This window comes from Rhea americana, unplaced genomic scaffold (assembly GCF_003343005.1).
Source record: "Rhea americana isolate MKP2758 unplaced genomic scaffold, rheAme1 scaffold_79, whole genome shotgun sequence".
Classification (NCBI taxonomy): domain Eukaryota; kingdom Metazoa; phylum Chordata; class Aves; order Rheiformes; family Rheidae; genus Rhea; species Rhea americana.
In genome coordinates, this window is record NW_028186967.1 from 2,276,082 (window position 1) to 2,301,268 (window position 25,187).

At 35.8% G+C, this 25,187-nt stretch overlaps 1 protein-coding gene and 1 non-coding gene across 3 annotated transcripts in view; both read right to left on the minus strand.

The window, feature by feature from the left end:
- Positions 1-1,380: 1,380 nt before the first annotated feature.
- Positions 1,381-1,452, minus strand: TRNAD-GUC (transfer RNA aspartic acid (anticodon GUC)). The gene has a single exon. It is a non-coding gene; the product is annotated as a tRNA-Asp (tRNA).
- Positions 1,453-12,486: 11,034 nt separating this feature from the next.
- IGF1 (insulin like growth factor 1) overlaps positions 12,487-25,187 on the minus strand; it is a 73,264-nt gene continuing 60,563 nt past the window's right edge. For both annotated transcript variants that reach the window (XM_085322582.1, XM_085322581.1), the window contains exons 3-4: positions 24,169-24,350; positions 12,487-12,937 (exon numbers count right to left, since the gene is read on the minus strand). In XM_085322582.1, coding sequence (XP_085178708.1) covers positions 12,878-12,937; positions 24,169-24,350 — 242 coding nt within the window. In that variant the 3' untranslated portion in view covers positions 12,487-12,877. The remainder of the gene's footprint in view (positions 12,938-24,168; positions 24,351-25,187) is intronic.

A 25,187-nucleotide genomic window follows, 5' to 3' on the forward strand; every position in this document is an offset into this window, starting at 1 on the left:
GGAGCTGGCCTCTAAAGCTTTGATTTTGTTGAACTGTTGGTCATTTCTTAGACTTTTTCTGAATCCCTCTGAAGTATTTTTATTTTGATAGTGTTAGCATACCTTACTCTACAGTTGTATTTATTAACAAGTATGTGTTTTTTCTGCAAGATTTAATACATATAGTCTAAAACTTTTAAAAATTGTGATTAAGATTACAAATGAATGGATTTTAAAAATGTTACTTGGCCATGTGCTAAATCCACAAATTATGGTCTCTGTTACCTACATCTCATCATCAGAGAGTTAGAATGAAATGCTTAATATTGTTGAGTGAATATCTTTAAGCACAAATTTCTATAAATTTCTGAAGTATTATGTTAAGACAGTGTAGGTTTAAAAATTATCCACCATAAATAYTTGAATGTAAAGTAGAGAATGTGGTGTGAAGGATATTATTTTAAGGGCTATCTATCTCTCACTTAGAGATAGATAGTCTTGAATGGCTACTATGCCAGTGGGATAAGAATATAAGAATGGCTGTAGGAAGTTAGAGTAGAGATAAGTTGTAGAAACCAGTCCAGGAAATAGTTTCACACTCAAGCCAAAGTGGATATCTAGGGAAAAACACTAGAACAAGGCATATGTAATGATACTTTCCCATTCTCCTTTGATTTACAATTCAGGGACTTCCTGAGATAGAGGGTTTTTTTGTAGCAGGTCTGTCCTTAGGTCTCCCAGATCCATGCGTCTACCAGCAGAGTCTGACTGAGTGAAGCATTGCCCACGACAAAGGAAGATAGAATTATCACAGAATGGTTGAGGTTGGAAGTGACCTCTGGATATCATCTAGTCCAACCATGCTCAAACAGGGTCATCTAGAGCACATTGCCCAGGAGCCTGTCCAGAGGGCTTTTGAGTATCTTCAAGGATGGAGACTCCACAACCTCTCTGGACAATCTGTTCCAGTGCTCTGTCACTCCCACAGTAAAGAAATTCCTCCTCATAATCAGGCAGAACTTCCTGTGTTTCAGTTTGTGCCCATTGCCTCTTGTCCTGTTGCATGGCACTACTTAAGAGAGTTCAGCTCCACCCCCTCAACACCCTCCCTTCAGATACTTATACACATTGAWAAGATCCCCCCTCTCTCTTCTCTTCTCCAGGCTAAATTCTCCCTGAGTTCTTGCAGCCTTTCCTCATAGAGGAGATGCTCCAGTCCTTTAATCTTCTTTGTATCCCTTTGCTGGACTCTCTCCAGTAGTTCCATGTCTCTCTCGTACTGGGGAGCCCAGAACTGGATGCAGTATTCCAAATGTGGCCTCACTAGGGCTGAGTAGAGGGGCAAGATCACCTCTCTCGACCTACTGCCAACACTCTTCCTAATGAAAAAGGTGATGTCATCTCCCCGTCAGGGAATCGAACCCTGGTCTCCCGCGTGACAGGCGGGGATACTCACCACTATACTAACGAGGAGTGGGGGTGGAGRGTTTTAGCCAAGTGGAGATGCAAAATTCTTGGGATCAGATGGCCTATAAGGGTATAATAAGGGTATTGAGGGAGCTGTGCAGTTCATTATGAAGCTGCACTCTGTCTTCTTAGAAAGGTCATGGCAACCACAGGAGGTGTTTGGTGACTGAAAAAAGGAAAATATTTTGCCCATCCAAGAGGACTAAGAAGGAGTATCTGGTGAACTACAGGTCAGTCAGCTTAACTTCAGTCCCTAGTGGGGTATGACGCAAATTCTCCTGGAAGCCAAGCCCATGAAGGACTGTAAGGTGACTGGGAACAGCAAGCACAGATTTACCAGGGCTGATTTACTGACTGGCCTGATTGCCTTCTGTGATGGGATGACTAGCTGTGTGGACAAGTGGAAAGGAGTGGGCAGAGTGGAGGGAGCAGAGTGGCACAGCAGGAGTGTCCTGGGCCCATAATCCGGAGGTCAATGGATTGAAACCATCCTCTGCTAAGGCCTATTTTTTCCCAGTCCTTCTCCCAGAGTGGTGGACGGCTCTCACTTTGGACACTTCCACCAGCACTCCCCACAGTGCTTGCTCCATGTCTCTGGCTAGGACTGGTGGTGGCTCTTTCGGTTTCTGCTCCTCAGCCCCTTCTGTGATTCTGTAACACAGTGTATCTTGGCTTTGCAAGGCTTTTGTCCTAGTCTCCTACATCTTTGTAGCCAGATTAGTGAAATGTGAATTGGATAAATGGACAATAAGGCAGGTGGAGAACTGGCTGGACCACCAGGCTCTAAGGGTTACGATAAGCAGTATGACATCCAACTTTCAGTTAGTTACTAGAAGTGTTCCTCAAGGATCACTGTGATGGCCAATACTGTTTAGTGTCTTTAATAACAACATTGACAATGGTTCAGAGAGCACTCCCAACAAATTCATAGGTAATGTCAATTTGATTGCTATGTTGGATGGTAGAGCTGCTGTTCAGAGGGACCTTGTCAGGCTGGAGAGATGGGCTGATAGGAACCTCATGAAGTCCAAGAAAGGCAGATGCAGCATCCTACATCTGGGATGAAATAATCCTGTACAGCTCTGATGCTGTGAGCTGACTGGCTAAAACTCAGCTTTGCAGAAAAGGACTTGAGTATCCTGATGGACATGTTGAACATGAGTCAGCAGTGTGCCCTTGTTGTGAAGAAATCCAACCACATATCAGACTACATTATGAAAAGTGTAGAAAGCAGGTCTAGGTAAGTGATTCTTCCTCTCTGGTACTTGTGAGATCGCATCTGGAGTCGTGTGTCCAGTTTCAGGCTCCTGATTACAAAAAAGATATTGACATACTGACCCAAGTCCAGCAGAGGGACCACCAAGATAAGTAGGAGGTTGGAGCATGTGAYCTACAAGGAGACCTTGAGACAAGTGGGCTTGTTCAACCTAAAGAATAGAAGGCTAAGAAGAGATATTATTGCTGTGTCAACCATGTATGGGGAATATATAGAGAAGATGAAGCCAGAGTCATCTCAGAGGTGCACAAGGCTAAGACAGAATTTGGAATACAGAAAATACCAATTAGATATGATCAAATATGATCAAATACTGGAATGGGTTGATAAGAGAGGTTGTGGAATCTCACACTTCTAGATATTCAGAATTTGTCTGTATAAGGCATTGATCAACCTGATCTAATTGGACCTGCTTTAAGCAAAGAGTTCATCTAGATGACCTCCAAGGGTTCCCTCCAACCTAAGTTATAGTGTGATCTTTTGTATTTAATAGACCAAGATATATTTTGTTATCCCTATGAATTTCTCTAGTTGTCTTTTGAACTCATATCAGCTTCTAGTACATGTAACTGCAGCAAGGACTTTCACAGCTTGATGACATATTTTCATCATACTTTCTTTTGTTTGCTTTGAACTATCATACTATTTCCTTTTGGTGCTCCAAAACTCCCAGATCTTCATCCTGTTCTCTACTTACCTTTTTTGTGAACCTTGAGTGCTGTAGGCATCTGTTACCTCCTCTCTCAGCACTCTTTTTCACACTGATCAGTTTTAATCTATTTATTATATGAAAACCATCCCATGACTTCAGTTAGTCTCATCTTTCCTCTCTTTTTTAGTTCTTCTACAGTTTGAAGGCCTGGAGGACCAGAATTTCACCCAGTATACAAACTGTGGTTGACTTATTCATTTATGCAGTGGCATAATGATGTTGATGTTTTCTTTCTGTGTGTGTGTGTGTGTGTGTGTGTGTCTTTCAGATTTGCTTTTTGACCTCTGCCAATGCTGAACTGATATTTTGAAAGTGCTGTCATCCCCAAACCTCATTTTCTAATAATAATAATAAACTTGGAGCTTATATCTTCATGTATAATTTCTTTTTCTTCAGATGCATTATTTTACCAATACTGAATTTAATTACCATTGATTTCATCTGCTTGTTCAGTACTGTAAGGTCCTTCTGTAATATTCAGCAGTCAGGAATCTTGTTACTACTCCACGCAGCTTAATATCATCCATAACCTTTGTACTCTTACTGTTCACTCTTTTTCCACGTCATTTAGGAAAAGGTTGAAAAGAATGGAGCCCAAAACAGGATTTCATATATGGCTTCCCTCTACTATGAACTGTCCATTTTTCCTACTTTCTCTTTTTATGTTTTTTTCATTAGGTAATTAGACTTGTGAAGAATTTCCACCTTATTTCTAGGCAGCTTAGTGTCTTTAAGACCTTTTGATGACAGAGCTTGTTACAATCACTTTGGAAATCCAAGTGAACTGTATCACCTTGACCTTCTGCRTCCATGTGCTTATTCTTTCTTCCAGAGGACTCCCAATACAGTTGTGAGGCATAACTTCAGTAGGGGTGTTGAATTTTCTGCATGTATCGTATTTATTTGCATACCTACAGATTCTAGTCTTGAGAACAATTTAACTGGTAGAGCTATAAAGTGTAGTAGATTGTCGTTTCTTTGATGTCCCKTGGTGATCTTTTGAAATGCCAGTATACATTTGCTACATCTAGATCTCAAATACCAAGGAGCTTTTGAGTGAATGACTTTATACCAGAGGTAATTGTCCAGCTGTTTTCATTTGTGGGTAAATACAATTTGGTTCTGGTCTTTCATAACTATTCATTTTGTTTACAGATTTGATAATTCCTTCTGATGACTCTTCATTTTGTCCAGGCTCTTGAGCCACTAGTTAACTTTCAATGTCTATTCAATCTTAACAATGAAGTTGATTTATCCTGTTAAGGTATGTCCTGGGTATGGTGTATTCTGAGCAGCTGAAATATATATGCCAGGGAAAAGAAAAGAATAATGTAAATTACTGCAAAATATATGCAAAGGAGGACCTTTCAACACATATGTTATTAACCATAATCCTTTATTAGACCTCACAGAGGTGTAAACTATACATACAAATACATTAGAAAGATACCCTCTTAACAGTAATGCTTCACATTTTGGACCTGATACCAAGAGGGTTGCAAACATTTCAATACATTCTACAAACCAAAGGGTGCATTAGCCTTTATGTATACAGAGTGACAAAGCCCTTTACTGAAATCAAAGTAGATAAAAGGGAAAATCAGTCAACTACCTTTTCCAACCTTTACCTACCATAAATGCATATAAAGCCTTTAAAAGCATGAATACACTATTATTTATGGAGCAAAGTTTACTGTTTTAGACAGCTTGTAGAGAGAGGGGAAGAGAATAGTCAAGATGGTATTACATGAACTGCAAACTAGCAAAAATTCTTGATAATTTCTTTTATATTTGTACATATTAGGAGCTCCTTTTTTGGATTTATTGTTACTAGAAAAGCCTATAAGTGCTAAATGGGGAGAGTAGCGCAACAAAGACATTGTTGAGGTATTTGGGGGATTCTGCAACACGATGTTACATACACAGTATGAAATATTACTTGTCATCAAGTAGTGACATTACGAGTAAGCACAAGAAAATAAAAAAAGAAAGAATAAATCCAGTTAGATCTTTAATAAAGAGTTTACATGGTTTTGAGTGAACATTTAAGACTTGTCACTGTTTGGTTACAATGAGTTGAAATGTTAATACTAGCATTATTCAGTAGTGAAAACAGAAATTCATCTATCCACACTCACGCCTGCATCATGTAAACCCAAGTTTTCATCAGGATATCAATTTAAGTCCAACAGTGAAGAAAGAGAAGACAGCTAATACTTGTATTTGAAAGAGTGACCTCCTAAAAAACAAGTGCTATTAATCTCTTCATTTAGCACTTTTGTGTGGCTTTACAGACAGTTTGGGAGAAGAGAAAGCCCATATATGATTTGATTATCAGCAGCACATACTGCTGCGTCTTCTGATTTGTTTCTTAAAATCCTGAGGCTTGATGAACATGTTTAATATTCAACCTCAAAGACTCCAAGAATTAGGAGACTAAAACAGAATCGTCACATTCTGATAAATGCAACATGAAGTATCAGACTAGAAGTGAAACTGTTCAGAACATTAAGAAGTACAAGTATGCTTTCACTGGAGCATTTTGGACTATTATAATTATACACTTATCAAAATTGTTTTTCCATCTTGTACTGAATTTCTGTTGAATTCAGTCTAACTAATTCCTTAGAAATGATTATAAACTAAGGGGTAAATTTTACCTACTGTATATTCAGTGTAGCTTGCCTGTGCTTTAATATATTCGGATTTGTTTCTAAGTGGAAATAATGAAGAGTATCATAATTCCTACATAGTTCTTACTTATATTGATTTTAATTTGAAATTTTAATCTAAAACAAAATAAAAATAATCTGAGATAGAATTCATCCCTGTGCTCAAAATAAGGCCATTGTGACTCTTTCATTTTTAGCATATTAGTATATTGGGCTTGGATCCTTTGCTTTTGCTTAACATTGAAGGGGACTTTTTTACACCATAGACCATGTCAGTGCCAGTAAACAAAAGGTTATGGAGCATTCGATTTTAAAACCTACACACTTAAATATTTCACTACTAAATATGACTTTCATAGAATCAGTTTTAATTGTTGTCATCTGATTAAACGTTTTTCCTTAACGCAAGAGTATATGAAGCATGATCCTTCTTACCCAGATGGAGTATTTTGTTGTTGCTTTAGGGAAATTAATGAATGTAAAATACAGTAATGTGAAATRTCTTTGATTTAGTTAAGGAATGCTTTATACTGTTAACTCACGGGGAAAAAATTAATCTCCCAACTATACTGATGCTGTTTGTTAAGAATTTCAGTCAAGTAACTGTGTAAATATAGTAAGTAGATGTACATATGTCAAATATTTGTGGGAAAGAATGGTTAGCAGCAGAAGTATCAAGTTGATGATTCTTACAACTTTCATGGGCCAACCTGGCAAAATGAAAAGTCATCGAACAATAGAGATCAAAAATGATGATATAAAATTTGTTGTAAAAATGTTACATATTGGGGTACGGTTTGATCAGAAGCCATACTAAGTCTTTCCCACTTTTGAAGAAGTTATGGGTAATATAGAGAGGTATGAAGTCTACTTATAAGGAGTATTTAATTCTATATATAAATAGTTAAAGTGACATGATTAACTGACAAAACTCCTCTTTCTGCTCTCTTTGTATAACCCGTTATTCTTACCTCAAGAGGGATGCTTACGTTTTAAAATTCTCACTTACAAGAAATCATCTGAAGGAGAATGAAATAAAGCAAAATTCTGAAGTCAGTATTTTCAAAACAAGGTACTCAGAGTTAGGATTTTACAACCAGGTTTAAACACATAAATAGTTTTGTCTGATTTTTGGATGACAATAGAGTACTGCCTTATTTTTAAAAAATCAGGTTGTCTCTTTAGGTATGAAATTCAAATGTCAGATTTAATTTGTAACACCCATAGTATGTAATGTTTCTCTACAATTGGATTCCAGTTGGATTACTGAATATAATCCATGATAAAAAATGTGTAATAAGCAAGAAAGTCAAATTTTACTTGAGAAGAAAAAGAAGAAAAGCAATATACACACACACGTGCGCACGCACATATATACACACACCCTTTATGCAACTAGTATGAGACTTCCTAGTGTAATGTAAGCATCTGTGAGGTCCTTCTTGTTTTGGTTTCTGCCAGGCTGGTATCTCTATACTGTATTATATGTAATCAAGTTTCAGATACTCTCACAACACCCTTCATGTAAATCAAAGAAGATTTATATATATCAGATACTGTGTGTTTGGACAGTGATAGTCCAGTAGAATATTACAATGCTGTGACAAGCAAAATGTATAGTGTAGGACTAAAATGAGTAAAAGTTTGTGTTAATTATTTTTTTCCTCTTTCAAAACTGAACTTTAATCCAGTTGCTTTACTTAATGCTATTTCCACACRTGAACTGGATAATTAATAATCTCATCAAGGCAAGTTCTTTATTTTTTTGTGCTTTGCAGCCAGAAGGAAAAATCTTAATTGCTTGAAAACCTCATGTCCTCCTCCTTTCCCCTGCCTCAAAAAAAACCAAAACCAAAAACAAAAACAAAAACAAACAAACAAAAAAAAACTAAGTGAAGCAAAACAAAGCAACCCCCCAGCACAAACAGGCAATAAAACTTCTGTTGCAAATTTTTTTAAACTAGATTTGCTAGGGCATGGAGGAAGGGAGGAATGAATGTTATTTTGAATGTAAGTTTGGAATCTGGAAGACTTGTTTATACAGAACAGTATCCTTAAAAGAGGGACCAGTATAGGTTGAGTCCCCGAATAAATTATTACTATTCCTTTTCAGACTAAAAATAAAACATTTTAAATATATTGATTATAATTTCATCAGAACATAAGTATTCTATCTAGCCTATAGGTTCAAAGAATCTCTATTTGGGCTTAATTTACCATCATTTAAAAACAAAACAATGAAATGTGTAATTGTGCACATTAGGATGTTCATAGTGACCACAAAAAATTAAAAAGAAAATTCACAGACTATTAGCCATAAATTTCAACCTTTTCTCACAATTCAATACTGATAAGAATTAAAAATAACATTGGTTACATATTAGGAGTATTTTGTTCTTTGTTCCTTGTCAAGATCAAGCGCATTTCTCTGTCCTATTTTGTGAAAGAATGTTGACTTTTTGAGGCATGTCATGAGTAAGAAGGTTATCAAGTAAAAATAAGATTTGCTGTATGAAAATCTCGATCCTRTCATGCCACTGACTTCAAGTGAAACTCAACATTGATTTCAGCTTGACACAGGACTTGCATTAATTTGATTGGCTTGCAGTCAAGTCCATTCTCCCCTGACTTCAAATGCTTTTTTTCATCTATGTTAATGAATTAGAATAAAGAATCATAACTGCATTTCAAATCGATGGATTTTTGTGGCATTTTGATTCTTACTCCTGCCCCATCTCCATCGATTAATAGCTGTTTTTCTACTGTTGAGTGACAAAAAGATGAAAAGTTATGGCTAGTTGTATTTCTATTTTAATAACCATACCTATATAATTGTCGATTTCATACTTTAAAAAAATATTTATGCTTTCTTTTATATTTTAGTCAAGTACTTTCTTAAACAAAACAATAGCACCACTTTGGCGTTGTTGGCCAAATCAGTAAAAGGTAAAGCAAATATACTACATGCACTTTTTGAGCTTCTGTTATGATGCACTTTCGTGTTAAAACAGGGAGCCAAGAAGACATGGGCTTGGCATAGAGTCTTCCTTAATTAACTTTAACCATTGATACTGAGTCAACAACCAGCTCATAGGGCAACTGAACATAGCTGCTAGTTGTGAATGGAATTCACTTCTGTAAGGAAAGCTCACCACTAATTTACCCTTTAATCTTAACAGAGCTATTAAGACTGCAAGTTTCTTTGAGCAAAATGTACCTACTTCCTTGCATGTTCAGGGACAGATTGCAGTATCCTGTTATTTAATTTTCTTTTCTCTCTTTTTTTAATGGTACAAATGAACCTCATAGGAGCTCTTCACACAAGTGTAAGTGTAGGTTTGTAAGTACATTTTGAACAGAATATAGAATTTATACATTTTCCATTGAAAACTCTTAATGATTAATTATGGTTACTATGGAGCTGAGGCTCAAATGTTGCTACTTTGAAAAGATATATTAACTTCAGTGGATTTAGATCGGAAGACTTTTTTAAACTTACTGAAAACAGAGACTTAATTCACTTTTCTTCTGTACTTCAGTGCCATTCTGTGGAATAATTGGAGTTTTGTGTCAATTCTCAAATGCAAGCATCTTTGACTTCTGTCATATTTTTCATAATATGGAAGGACGAGGAGTGGGATTTTCTTTAATATTTAAGTGATTTATGAGAATAAATAGCATCCAGTAAGAGCTCTGTTCTTAAAACTCTGGAGTGCTTTTTAAAATCTAGCTGAAGTCTTGAATTTCTCTAAGAAGCTTTTCAAGCCAGAATACTTTGTACTTTTGGGGGGGGGGGAGGTGTTTTAGCTCATACTTTTGCTTCTTTAAGTAGCGGATTTATTGAGACTGCTAAGCTTATGCAGCCCTTCTCTTTCACACTGACTAGTACATTATGCGCTCCCTGCCATAGGTCTGGAGAATTCTCATGCAAATACACATTCCCCACCCGTGCATCTCTCACCTCTGTGGTGGTGGATCTAGTCTCTATTGCAATCCCATTCCTTTCCCTGTAAAACAAGATGTTTTCTTTGAAGCTTTTAGCCACTCATTTATTCTAATTTCTTTCCAAAAATTGTTATAAACTGTCTGGACACTTGTCAAGTTCAAATGTTAGATAATGTTGGCTACCAGAGACCGTTTCTGATTATGGTAATCAGGGGAAGAAATACAATGGCATGTAATGTGATTACATGAACCCCAAGATAGGAACAAAATTTGGATTTAATTTGCAGCAATTTAAAAAATACAATAATGTCTAATTTTTCAGAAAAACTGGTTAGCATCAATCAAATGTTATCTCTGAAGCTAGATCTCCAGGGAAATCTGCAAATTACTTTTTTAGTTAATATTTTTTCTCCCTCTTCCCCCCAGATCTTGAGAGCAGGTAAGGGACAGGAGTCATAGGACACAAAATGGAAATACRTATTATGTTTATGATAGTTCAAAATAATGGCTTATTCTTAGAGTGCCCGTCAGAATTCTTAACAATCATTGAAGTAAAACCATCCCCTCAATCTCCCCACCAAAAAGTCCCCTGTGAGAGTTCTAACAGATATAAAAATTGCTACCTCTGTTTATTGAAGTGGTGGTAAATAGTTTACATTCGTTTCTCTAGCTGCTTCTCTTTACCTTCTTCCCTTTTTTTCAACATACCTATCTCTGTCAGTGACAGCTGTGATACATTCCATTTAGTCATTTACTATTCTGCTTTTATGTGAGCATGATGCTTATAAACATGCATTTCACAGAGAGAGGAAGGTTTAAAGAGTTGCATGAGAATGCATGGCATTTTCCTTAGAACAAATATGAAACTCAATTTTTCTAAAGGAATGAAACAATTGAGGAATCAATAATTCAGTCATCTATTCCCATGGATTCAGTAGAAGGCAAGGGTTGGCAGATTTAAACCTTTAAAGAGATATTTCCTTTACAGATCTGATCTGGCATCTTCCTATGTCTCTAGCTGCTCTCTTTATACAGTATTTCCCCTGCCCTCTTTGGGCTGACCAAGCAATGCTGCTTCTCCTGTCTGAACTTGCCATGGGCAGTGCAATGACAGGAGGAAGATGAGTAGAACCACACTGCAGGTCTGGACAGGATGGGAAGTTCATTCTCCACTGCCTTCTCTCCCCTTCTTTTAAGTTAATTGCTCTTCTTGGGATGCTCTTGGTTACCTATCCCCTTTGCTGCATGGGTAATCTAGCTCTGAATTAATTTACAAAAATGGAGCATAGGAAACTGTTATTCAAAGTAGAAACAGTGCATTCCATATCAAGGTGACGTGGCAGATATTATCTAGAAATCCTGTATGRGAATACATGAAAGGCTATTGTAAGCAGCATTTTGAGGGACTTGATGGTTCATCCCCTCCTGAAGATTCTTTTTACATTGTAATTTGGTGATTAGATTAGCATTTGCTGATTTATAGATGTGCACAGTGGCCTAATTAACACTCAATTTAGTCTCGTCAGATTGTGGGAAGAATTAAAATGGCAGAGAACATGATTAACTCTCTTTCACAAGAGAGTAGAATGCTGATATTTCAGAAAGAATGAGGCCTGACGCTACCTTTTGAAATAATTTGAAGGCTGTCTTTTTAATTGTMTTCTCTGGGCCCATGCATCTATGAATCCATGTTCCAAGTAACTGCARATAAATACATCATCATCTGAATCTCTAAAAGGAAACAAGTATATCTGGATTTTATTCTGAAGAAGGAAAAGGTATTATCCTATTGGAATCTAAAGCCATTTAAGTTCATTTAAAAATAAAACTGAATAAATTTAAAACTATTTTTTTTTAAATTCCATCTTTGGCTTGGTATTTCCATATTTGCTTTTACCTCTTACAGTTTTGGCCAGACCCTTTCATATAACAAACTATAAAATAGCACCGTTGTACTATAAAACAGATTTTTACATACTGTTTGATATATGTGTATTATTGATATGCTAAATTTTACATACTGCATTATATGGAGGAAGAAAGAAGTTACCTATACTGTTGCAAAACAATTACCTGGAAGAATCATTAATGGTTTGAGAGTCTATGTATGCTTTAACTGCTTTTAAAAATCATTTGTCTCACAAATTGCGATAAACTGCAGCTTTACAAGAGAAGGAAAAAAAAAACCTGTCCTAAAATGACTGTATCTATAACCCATATTCTGTCAAAATGCCACAGATGGAATTAATGGATGTTTAAAACTGTATATGTTACCTTACTGCTGCTGCTACTGGGAATGTCAAACTGTGCAAATACGAAGGGGTAGACAAACAATGTTATCAGACACTGTAAAACAAACAGCCTGTTCCTTGTATAGAAGTGCAAATAAAAAAAAAACCAAAACACTTAGACAAGGCTGATGAATGACTTCAGCAGCCAGCGTTCTAGGTTAATTTAGTGCAATTGGATCCATCAAAGGCCCATAAATTTTTAGGCTTTTGAGGGGCACAGGACTTTAAGAGTTTTTGTGCAGGACATTTAAAACAGGTTAACAAACAGTTATATATCAACCACAGATTTTTTTCTTTTTTTTTCTTTTCTTTTTTTTTAAGCTCTGGGCTGGTTAAAACGTTCTGTTCTCTAAAGACTTAATATTGGAATGTTTAGTTGCATTGTTCACTGGGAGAATGCCCATTGGTTGAGATTGCATCAAGCTTATTAAACCATAGTTTTCTTTAAGTCTTCCAATGTTAACAAATAATTTATTTACAGTAAAGTATCCTGCAGATGGCACATTCATTCTTCACTCTTGTGGATGGCATGTTCTTACATTCTGTAGTTTCTGTTTCCTGTGTTCCCTCTACTTGTATTCTTCAAATGCACTTCCTGGAAGTGTAGAAAAAAATAATTATTCTCAATAGATTTTGATTTGCCATATGATCATACAACTTGTGTTAGTAGGAAAACAGTTATCCTGAATGCTGGAATTATTAGATCCCTTCTGCAGCCCACAGAGAACTTGGCTATACAAAACTTCTGTACTCTGAATTCCCAGTTCTCCTAGGCAGATGCACTTTGATTGCTGCTATTGTTGATCTGAATAGTTCCAACATAATTACATTTTTGCCCATAAAGGATATTCAGAGAAAGCCTACCATACTGAAATTGTTATTTGGGAGCATTTTGGCAGAAGAAACCTCTGCGTGCCGGGACCTGACTGGGCTTAGACATACAGTAGGTAACAAAGATTTTATTTCTTTCAGAATAAAAGCTTTTGCAAAAGCAGGATGTATAGGGCCCAGTAAACTTTCAAGTTGTGACTAGGGGCTTTATGGAGCCTCCCGGGTTTTGGTAGGCAGTGAGCAGAGATTTTCAAAATTGCCGAGTGGGACTCTGTTGCCTGTATTTTACAAACTGCATGTTAAACATGTGAGTCTTTTATCAGATAAGGCTTTTAGGAGGATAATAAGTACCGGTTCACTGGAGGAGCTGCAGTCAAATCAGTTCTGTTTTCATAAACARAAAAGGTAATGTGCCAGGCAAATCAAGGTTTTGGAATGAATAGTGCCCTTAGCTCACTCTCTTCCACATACTGGTACTTTTCCAGCAGCAGTGATGGTTGCAGCAAGTTTGATTTCCTCATTTACCATGCCTGTAAATATTAGCTGGACATAAATCTTAGCCCATTCTGTACCAGTCTAGAGGGAAAACTAGGAAGTGTCACACCATATTCATAATCCTCATCAGGAAGAAAATTTTTTATTTACTGAAACCCTGTCTATTGTCCTCATAAAAATCAAAAATAAAAATCCCTCACTGAGAAAGGTGAGGCATGTGTCTGCAGCCGTGCCTTTCAGCCTTAAAAAAGGAAACTTAAACTCTTCTAAAATATAGGAAGTGATGAAAATTTTACCTGCCTTTGTGATGGACAGCAAGAAAATGGAAGCTTGATTTGGTGCTAATTACAGTAGGGTTTTGTAATGCTTTCTTTATAAAATACTATTCTATAAATAGTATATGTATAAATATACAAATACTGTATACGTATATATATATAAATACTATTCTGTTAAACATGACCAAGTATATCAGAAACTGATAATGGATACCAAAACTTGAGTTCACACAGAGCTCATTAATTTTCRCAGGTTTTGGGGTCAGAATCTGATGGCTATGAAATGATTTATTATTTTTAGAATATAAAAAAGCAGGTGATACTATCAAGTGTTAAAATAATGATACCACCAACAAATGATCAATGACACCTAGCTCAGTTGGTTAGAGCGTGGTGCTGATAATGCCAAGGTTGTGGGTTCAGTCCCTATATGGGCTRTGCTGAGGGCTGGACTGGATGATCTCCAGAGGTCCCTTCCAACCTTACCATTCTATGACATTGAGCCAAGTTAAGATTTTTCATCACTGGAAAGCCATATTCATTAGTAGTAAAATATTCATGAGGAAGAAATTTCTTTGTTTGTAAACCTTAATCTGAAAAGCAATATTAAATGAAGAAAAAAAGATTGACCATCTAGTGACATTTCCGAAGATCAGTTCAATAGAATACTGGCTTGCCTTCGTGAAATTTTATGAAGACCTCTATAGGAGATCTTCCTTAGTATGCATTGAATATAGAAACAGAGAAACTTCAAAAAATTCTGCTCATCCACAAATTAAATTTTTTGCTGTTCCCTTGCCTGTTTCTCATCCAGCTTTTTCAAAATGACTGTGTCTGTCTTTAGTTTAGCCTAAAATGTAGCTTAGTTTTTACCCCCAAGTACTCATTCTGGATGAACCCTTCCATTTTCACTGATTTTTATCTGGAATCATTGTTACAGCAAGTCTCGGGAGGCTTCCGTTGTTAAAGATCCTGCCTTATGCTACAAATGATTATACTAGTAACAGTGCACTARGAAAGCACCAAGAAAACAGCAATTTCTTTAGTCATTGGCTTAATATTTCCTTATGGCAACAAAGCAAAATGGCTTTAATGGCTTAATCATCCAAACATAGCATATACTAAAGTGCAGCAGAGTTTCAGTTACAGCTTTTACTGCTGGCATAGCACACAGGCTGCCTTTGAAACTGAGGGAAGGTGGCAGGTTACTTTCAGAATTGTTTCTCTTCTAGAATCAGCCTTTTAATCCATAAGTATAAAGAAGTGGCACTGGCGGTGGTGGCACTGGCGGTGATGGCAGTAACAYGCACTTCAGAAAGTGCTTTGACCCTTATAACGCGTTTTTTGCAAGTATGAACTGTTGAGGCCATTGAAAATAAAGTGTGAATGCCTGAATCAGATTCTCAGGCCTATGTTTGCACTGGTATACAAGAGCTTGCCCTTTTCCCTCAACTTTTTGAAAAAACAGTAATTAAAAATAAGATTGTTGTCTGTGATGCTTGTTTCAGTGTCAGCTCCTCTGAGCTGACATTACAGACTTGGACAAAGACAGTAAGCATTTAAGATGACAGTTACAAAAAGTCAGCTTTGCCTAAGTCAGTTTGTGAACAGAGAAGTGCAGACTTCTGCCACGCTATCTTAAGCGAGGATTTTTTTTGAGACAGTATAGCATTAACATAAGGATAAGAGCTACTTCAGTGATAGTAGGTCATTTAATTAGGATGAGGGGTACTGGGAAGCATGCAGCACTGTTCTTGTGCTATTACAGTGGACTTCAGACCTCATATTGGCATTAAAAATCCTCTTGCTTTAACGCTAATAAATGAAAAGTCTAGTGTTTGTAGTAACAGACATTATAACTTAGCTACGAACTCTCTAGAGTCTATTTGAGAAGCTTTTTAGTTCAGCGGGCAGTGTGGTTAGTAACAAAATAACAAGGCTGGAAAGTGAGCAATGGGAAAAAATAAATTTCTGAAGTGAACAGGCCAAATTATGCTATCTGTTACACCTAAATTTTCCCTCATTGGCTTTCATAATGTGGCGTAGAGGTAATAGAAATTAGGATTAGTGCCATTATGCATATTTTGGCCTGTGAGTTGTTACAGGGCCAATCAGAAAAGATACTGCCAATCTTACAAAAAATAAATGACAAGTAATGCAATCTCTTTCAGTTTTCTTAAAGGTATTTTCCTAAAGTAGAAATATTAAGGTAATTTCCCTCCTTCTTTTGGTCCCATTTAGTATTTATTTAAATTTCAAAAGTTAGATAAAATTTGAAAAGATTTTGGCTAGCATCTGACCTTTTGCAAGAACCTGCTTCCTATTGCTACTTTGTTGGTATATATTTATGTATATTTCTGCATATGGGACCAAAAGAAAAATGAAGCCTAGAAATCTAAGGAAGAGTGAAATTAGATCAAGATGTCTACTTCTCTGGTCCTTTTGCTCAGGATGCATACCTTTCTGCATCTTCTTTATTTACTGGATTTTAAAATCAGCTTTAAGAGTTCACTTTCATGCAGTAATTTTCGTGGTGCATTGTAGTATTAAGTGATCTGAATTTTGTGCTATGACAGTGTTCCATTCCAAAAGGTCAGTTTTTCCTTTTTTGGAAAGTGCTGAGGAAATAGCTCTGTTTCCTTCCTTGAACAGCAAGGATAGCTGCTTTTTAAATTTCGGTTCAGCAGTTTTCCCAATTACTGTTAAATTTTAATTCATTTAAAGATAATTAGACTTTTAATAGCATTTCTCAGAAGAAATGAAAGAAAGAAAGATAGATGGAAACATGTACACTGAAACTAGAACTCTTCTTGTTCCTATTTCACACAGTTTAAAACTGTAAACATAGTGCGAAAATAGATGGGAAACCTCTGCTTTGCTGTCTAGTACAAATACTGGAAGCTTCTCACTGTTTCTTACTCCCACCTTACTAGCTGACTTTTTTTCTCATTAAATGAGATTTTAACTTGAAAATGGGATCTCTATTTATTCACATAGACTTTGGTTAAAAAATATGTATGTGAACATATATACATACACACGCACAAACGTATATGTATATATACATGCATGTATATGTGTATAATATATGCTTGGGCTTCACACCTGTTTTCTTTGCTAAAAATTCAAAGATATCTCTCTTGGTTTTAGAAATGCTTAATCATTTAGAAATGATTAAGTTCTGTCCTCTTTAATAATTTGCTTGCTTATATAGGTAACTAAAGAAAATTTTATAATGGATATATATTACAAAGTTGAGAACTTCCTAGTGACTAGTTCTGGCTAGATAAATACCTAATATGTATCTAAATAACTCATTTTTTTAACATTAAGAATTCTAACTGAAAGCTTTCAGTAGAGGATTCAAGTAACAAATAAGTTAACAAACACACACTGGATAAGCATGATTGGTGAGCGATAATTAAATGAATGAACGACAGATTCTGCCAGTTTGATGGATTATTCAATCAAATGTTCAAGTTTCCCTTATTCTTTGAAGAATGATTTTTTTTTGCTGATGAATTCCATTCAATTCCAAATAGGATAGCTTATAAAAATGCTGCAAGACTACTAAGAATATTCACTGGATTCTGACCCTGAAAAGTTTACCTATTTGATTAAACCTACAAGTAGCTGTTTCCATTGAATTCCACTTTAAGGCATTATTGTAACTGTTTGTTCAACTGGGGTCCTGTTTTGAATAGCATTATGATTCACATAAAAAGGTTAAGCACTAAATTTTGGTAGCTTTTAACACACTCAGAAGCAAAGCAAGTAATTTTGAGTAATTTTAATTTTCCTGAAATTTGAAGTTTTCTGGAGACTGAAAGTACATTAGTGAAGATCAATTTCACCCCCAAAGAGATAAAACTGCAAGAAACTAAAAAGCTTTATTTTGACATTTTGCAATTAAAATAGTTTTGTCTGGAAGTACCAAAACATTTAATTTCAGCATTTGCAACGTGAAACTTCTGACTTTTCCATTTCAAAACATCATTTAAAATCTTCTTAAAATTATCATTAATTTAGTCAAATAATTAAGTATAGGATGATTAATTAATTATTCAGCAATATATGTCTAAGAAAACTAAATAAACTGAAAAAAATGAAAAACAATCTTTATCACTTTGGTCTTAGTGTTTCAATGGAATGCAAAACAGTTTTATTTCTCATAGCTAAATAATCCAGAACAGTTGGCCTGAACCAATTTTGCTTGATATTTTGGAATATTAAACTGAAAGTTGGTTTTAATCACCTTAGCTTTCCATAAGAACCCTATTAGAGGAAACCCCATTGCCTATAGTTCGTTCTTATATATTTTGTACCATTTTTATTTTTCTATTCAGCTGCTATTTTGCTGAGGAATCTGGACACTGTATTACAGAGCACAGATTGACTGTATGTAGATTATACAGATAAATCCTATTCTAATTTAGGGAATAATTTTTCATTTTAGATCACATTCAGATGAAGAATATTTTTAATCAAAAGACATAAATTAAATGGCTACCTAAATTTTAGCCAGCTATATTGGTTTTCTGTAAATTCTTCTTCAGATTGTTGTTATATCAACATATGAGGGCTAGTGAAAAAAAGAATATTTTTACAAATCTTTGGCATTTTCTCACTGATTACTGTCCAGTTGTCACCAAATATTAGCAGATGACTTGTTCTTCTTTTATGCTAGCTTCTGAGCATTTAAAAATGGAAGTGCCACTTCACTGTGGACTTCCATGTACTGCAGCTTGGATGTATTTATTGTTTCACATTGGAGAAAATGATTTTTATGCTCAAAAACCTTCTCATACTACAAACATTTTTTTCATTCCAGACAGACTTGCTGAACCAAACAGGTTTGCTGAGACTCAAAGAATATAAAATATTTCAGGGAGGGGGGAAGATACTTCTTTTCCAGTAGGACACACTCTTTGATGAGAGTTTGGTATCCTTTAGGTAGATGTCTGAGAAAGAAGTTTGCCTGCTGAGGGCTAATAGGAACTGTATACTGTTGTCATTCACAACTTCCTCAAGGCCCACAGTGCTGAAATCCAGCTGGAAAGATGCTCTGAGTTATCCCATCTGTTCACYAGAGAATTTGTTATGGTTAGGCTATAGCGATAGCATTGTGCTGCAATGTCATTGCCCTGTACAAACAGTTATGCATGTTTGGTATATTCTTTGGCTGCTCCAGCTTAAAGTAATTTTGTCCTGAGTTGAAGGCAAAAGAACAACTAAAGAGGTGGTGGAARCTAAGCATCAACATAAGGATAGAGTTAAGGTTGGGATGTGCTCACTGGCATATGGCAGCTGTGACAATAAGAGAATGTTTCTAATTGTCTTCTTCTTTTTTTTTTTTCTTTGCTTGTGAGTCTGGGAATATGCTGTTATGTATAATGTTCCTGACTTTGTGGAGTTCTTTTCTTTAYTTTTCATAGAATCATAGAATATAAGGTTGGAAGGAACCCCTGGAGATCATCTAGTCCAACCCTCAGCACAGCCCATATGGGGATTGAACCTGTGACCTTGGCTCTAGTAGCACCACACTCTAACCAACTGAGCTAAACCTGCCCTTTCATGGTTATTTGTGAGTAAAGATCTTATAACAGGAAAAATAATGGTTTTWTGTTGAAGGAAATGTTTGTTAGCTATTGTGCTTGACTGTACATGTGCAGTCTCTGTAATTGGWCCAAAATTAGCTCTTGAGGTTGGCCTCTGTCAGCAGATTGCCATTTTTGGATTCACAAAAATTTAATTAATTACATTAATTAAATGAATCATTGGCCCTCATCAGTCAAGTTTGCATCTGTAGTGTAGAAATACTTGTTTGAAGTGCACTAATGACCACAAATCAACATTAACATCAACAGAAAACCCTACTCCATTGGAGTTTACTGAGGATCTGCCAATCTACAAAAATGTGCATAGGAGGAATAATTTGTTCAAGAACTTTGGAAAGTAGACCTTCTACATAACATTTAAACCAAAACCCAAATCAAGGGTTTTTGCTGTTGGAAAGATTGTGAGGTAATGCCATATAAAAACTATACTGGAAGTATGAAAGGTGTAAGAAATAGATTATGTATGAAATCTCAGAGTGATTAACAGCTTATATGTTTCACTAAATCCTACCTTAAAACTCCTATTTAAATAAGAATAACGTCTAGTAATTGTGGTGCTGTGGGTCTCRGATATATCTATGCTTTGAGAACCTTACATGAAAGTCTCTACAGAAGAGTTCTGTAGAGTATTTTTTTTCCAAGTCAAAGCCTATAAGGATTAGCAGTCATTATTTTTCTTTTGTGGAAGGAAGAGAGGGTATAGGTATGAAAAATTATTTTTTCTGAGTAAAATATTTATTTTCATAAGGTATTTCTCCAGTTGAACATTGGCATTACCTTCCTACCACAGATTTAGACTATTTATTCTCTTTGTCTCATATTTAATTAAATTTCCTGTTTACTATAACATAATAACCTGAACCTGGTTCCTGTTGTCCCTTATAGCACTGAATTTGAATTAGAGTTGTAGCCTGGCTCTTTCTGTCCCATGGACACACTGAATAAAATTGCTGCTGAAATCATGGGAATGAAAGGTGTATAAATATGAAATTTATTCTACTGACTTGTTAATTATGTCTAGTTTCAGTAGTCAGTAAGCAAAACATATTTTTTCTTGTAAGATACTCATAAAAAAACCACAACTACCTTCTAAACTATGTGTAAATAAATACGATAATTTAAACTCAATTATGAATATGCATTGGCTTCTCACTATAGTGTCGTCACTGAAGCGATGACAATATTTAAGACTCTACCTTATCCATAAGCTATTACAGGGTGTCTGAAGACCTCTGAAACACATGTTTTTATTGGTAAGTGTAATTATTGTTGTAGTCTTTTGTCTTAGCAAGCCCATGTGATGACCTATTTCTAGTAAGCTAATTCAGTTCTGAAGTGTTATAATAAAGAAGGGGAGAAGAATTAAGGAATAGCTTAGTATTGACAAAGTTCACTCAGACACGCGGAGGAAGATAAATTTATCTATTCTGAAGAACAACAAATTATCTTCTCCAAAATGTTTATACTGACTCTGAGTGTCAAAAACATTCAAATCTTTTATTGAACTGTCCAATTTTATTAGTTACCTAATCTTTCACTTAGTAATGTTCTTTTATGTTGGTCAGGAAATCCTGGCATCTGCCCACAAAAGCTGTGTTCAATAGCATCTTTATTTATGAAAGCAAACAAAGACTGTATCATTCCCTTACTTTTTAAAATAAATTGATATTAAAATCTATAAATCATAAGCTAGAAAAGGGATTGCGTCAGCACTAAGATCCCATTCTTCCAGGATTTTCTTCATGAGCAAGATTTTATGATCAAGTAAGAGCCATTATAAAGTAACTATGACTTTGTGCAGGTACAAGCAGTACCTGAAAGATGGAGTCTTTGTAAATATTTCCTGATCTGCCCTAGAGAATTCCATGAAAATCCTACAGAAGACCAGTGAGGCTTTATTGGTTACTTGAGGATGTATTGGTTACTTTAGGAGATAAGCTCATATTTGAATGCAGGCTCCTTGATTAGCTGTAGTACCTTTCACTCAGACAGGAGTGGTGCAAGCCAATGGGCTTATGAGACAGAGAAGCTCAGGTGTGCAGGAAGGGAGGAGACTGGCTCACGTACCAGCAATATAGAGGCAATTATTTTGAGAGATTCAAGTCTGAGTGGGTGAAACTGGCTTAGAACTGTACTTCAAACTCAAGCGTAGGTAAGACTGACAGAACAGATGATGCCCAGAAGTATTCCCATTGACTTTCTGGGGAAAATGATAGGATTAGAGAAGCAAAATGTTTTAAAGCAGATAAAGCAAATGTGCTCAACTCTGAAAAAAAAAACTTTAATATAATTGATTTTTTCATTAAAATGAGTAATATATCAACACCATGAATTAGCTAAATGCATTCACACTGGGGGAGCATATCAAAAATAAAATGTTCGAATGTAGCATTGTTTTTCTTAATTCAGATATAAGCAGCTGACTACAAAATATTTATTAAATGAAAATATGTACTCATTAGTATTTTTTGAGTATCTTCTGCTTTTTCATGTGTCACACAGAATCTGAAATTTTACTTCCATTTATCTGATAATTTTTATTTACAAACTGAATTTAGTGTTCACTAATGTTCTGAAGACCCAGAAGTTGCCTGAGCTTTGAAAAATCCTATATCTCTACTTTCGCATTTCATTTTAGGATTTGAAAGAGTTTGAATTTGTGCTCCAATTAAATTTTCCTTAGGTTCTAGGCTTTCGGAAAAGTTATTCAATGCAAGGAACAGTGAAAACATATGTTACATTGGGTTAACTAAAACTCAAAATTCAGTCTTTTCTGTGTGACATTGGCACATTGCMTGTGTTTCGTTCAGTTCTTCAATATTTCACTTCTCAGCCTCCTTATATAATTCCCTTCCTTTTTCCTCCACTCTTCACTCTCTTTTTCATATTATCTTATCCCTGCCCTTTTCTACTTTCCTTCCTTTCACCTGTTCTCTTCTCCTCCTCCTTTCATAGGTGCTTTCTTTCCCTGCTGGGTTCTCTCGATTACTACTTCGTTCCTCTATTTTTTTTTCTTATAATATCCTCCATTAAACACCCTCTCCTTTGCTGCTAATGAAAGATGCTAGGCTTCTCTTCTGATCCCTCTGGTTTGTAAGAAGAGCGTTTCATCTCTCTCTTGAATTAGGAAGGGGACAGCTGTTTAGAGAATTATGTTGTTCCTTGGCACTCCAAGGAAAGTGATATGGAGATCTATCAGAGAGCTAGTAGGAATTTTTAGTGGAAGTTACAAAAGGTTTTTCCCATCACCCTAGCAACAAATATTGGAAGAAACAGAGAAGTTACTGGCCAAGCCTATTTTCTTCTTTTCCTGCAAACCATAAAYGTATGTGTACCCAGATGGGAAGAAGCCCAGGGTTTGCTTGTCCATAGTTGATCTCTCTGTATAGAAGACTTCACTCATCTTTGTATGTATCTTTTGAGACGTTTATTGCTAAGGTGGTACTTCCCAGGAAGAAACACACAGTCATTTCTTTAAAGTATGGAAAGCGAGGAAGAGATGAAAATCTTTTGTGGATTGACTTATGGAAAAGAAATGGATGCTGGGACTATTACAATTGTTATTTTTTATAAAGCTGATGTTAAGGAAATTAATTAATGTATACTGCTGATTTCCTGACTTCTTGAAAAATCTTAGGTTTTCATGCAGTTTCATTTCTGATTAAAAAAAATAACAGGATTTTAGGCAACTGCAGGAGCGGGGGCCAATATATGTGTAGGATAGAGTTGTCAACAGTAAAATATGTCACTTGAAGATTGCAGCAGGTGACAGATAATACATAAAGCAGATTTTGAGAGCTCAACCAGGAGAGAGTTGGAAGGGAGCCTGTTGGTAGCCTACCTAAAGACAGGTTATCTGAACTCTAAACTCTATTGAGGGCAGATGAGATTTGTTTAAATTCGTATAGGTGCAGTATCTAGCACAGCATGGACAAAAATCAGATTCTGAATTCCAGGATTATAAAAAAAAAAAAAAAAAAAAAAAAAGAATATTTGAAGTGCATGAAAAATATGCGTATTAAACACTAAGTAGTTATGATTGCATTGACTCTCCAGTTAATTTGATTCTGGCAAATAAAAAAACAAAAAGACAAAATAATGACTAAAGAAAAAAAATCATTTGTTCATTTACACAGTAAACATGAATAACAAGAGCTGTATTTTTCTTCCTGGTCACTCATTTTCTCTTCTTGACATGGAAAGATGAGTGAGGAGGTTCTAAATAGATCAACTGTTAATCAGTCAGTGTTTGGTTGAAAGAGGTTGTTGGTGCTATTGATGGTTGAATAATGTAAGTACCTGTCAGTTATTATTCAGAAAGAGAATGAAGTCTCACAGGTACTAGCTTGGCAATTCAATTTTTTGTTTAATGTTCTAAGAGGTGAGATGGAGATAAACACTTAATTTTCTACTTATTTTCTACTACAGCCACTGTTTTTCAAAAGAGCTACTAAATCTCAGTTTGTTCAGATGATCACATCAGTTGTTGCCTATGTTACCAGCATTGACAAAATTCTCCCTAAAACAGAGGAGTTTTTGCTGTGTTTTGTTTTGGAGCTTTTTGTTTGTTTTTGTTTGTTTGCTTGTTTTCCAGCCTGGCCTACCTTTTGTGCTTTTGGCATATCAGTGTGGCGCTGAGCACGTACAGAGCGTGCAGATTTAGGTGGCTTGATTGGAGCACAATACATCTCCAACCTCCGCAGGTCACAGCTTTGGAAGCAGCATTCGTCCACTATTCCCTTGTGGTGTAAGCGTCTACTGCTGGATCCATACCCTGTGGGCTTACCTATTGAAAAAAAAAAAAGAAGAAAAAAGAAAAAGACAATTTTATGTTAGAAAGAAAATGCAGAGACCTTAGAAGCAATCATAGAAAATTAAGTTATTGTATCTGAATCAGCTATGACAGCTGTAAGACAACCTCTATGTATCTATTTTAAGACCTTGTCTTCAGCTGCGGCTCTCAAAAGTACTGCCCGGGAAATGGCCAGTTTTGATCTCTGTCTATAGATGATTGTTATTTAAGCATTGGAGCAAATCATATCTTTTCTGCTTAGAACTGTATTATTAAAAGACTTTCTTGAACTATCTTGGCATTGAAAAGGAGGAGGGAGGCAGCTGAAATCTGGCATTTGGAAGTCTAACAAAGGAAATTTGCTCTTCAACTTTTGGATGAAAATTGATTGTTGAGCTGGCTGAGATAGCTGGTATACAGATCATAGATTGTGCCTGTGTAGTATTTCTCTTCTGAATAATGACAATGTTGTTAGGCAAGTCTTTTTTTAATGAAAGAAGGCTCTCTTGAGCAACCATGTGAAGTTAAAATGTATTCAAAAGGGGAAATAAATACTGTTTACCACTATACAGGCTATAAGAGCTGCAAGATAAAAACTAGCAGGAAGCAGGAAATAAAGTAATGCAGTAGCCAATAAAATGCAGCAGAAGTAGGAAGATGACTCATGGAACAGATAAAGGCAGAGGATTTTATATTGTACACAATGGGAAATGAGACTGCCATTAGATGGTCTTTCCTGTGTTTTGTGTTTTCACTGAGCAGCTGTAGAAAGTACTTGATTAGTGAATGTTTTGCGTTTCTCATATAGCTCTGATAAATGTTGACATTTTC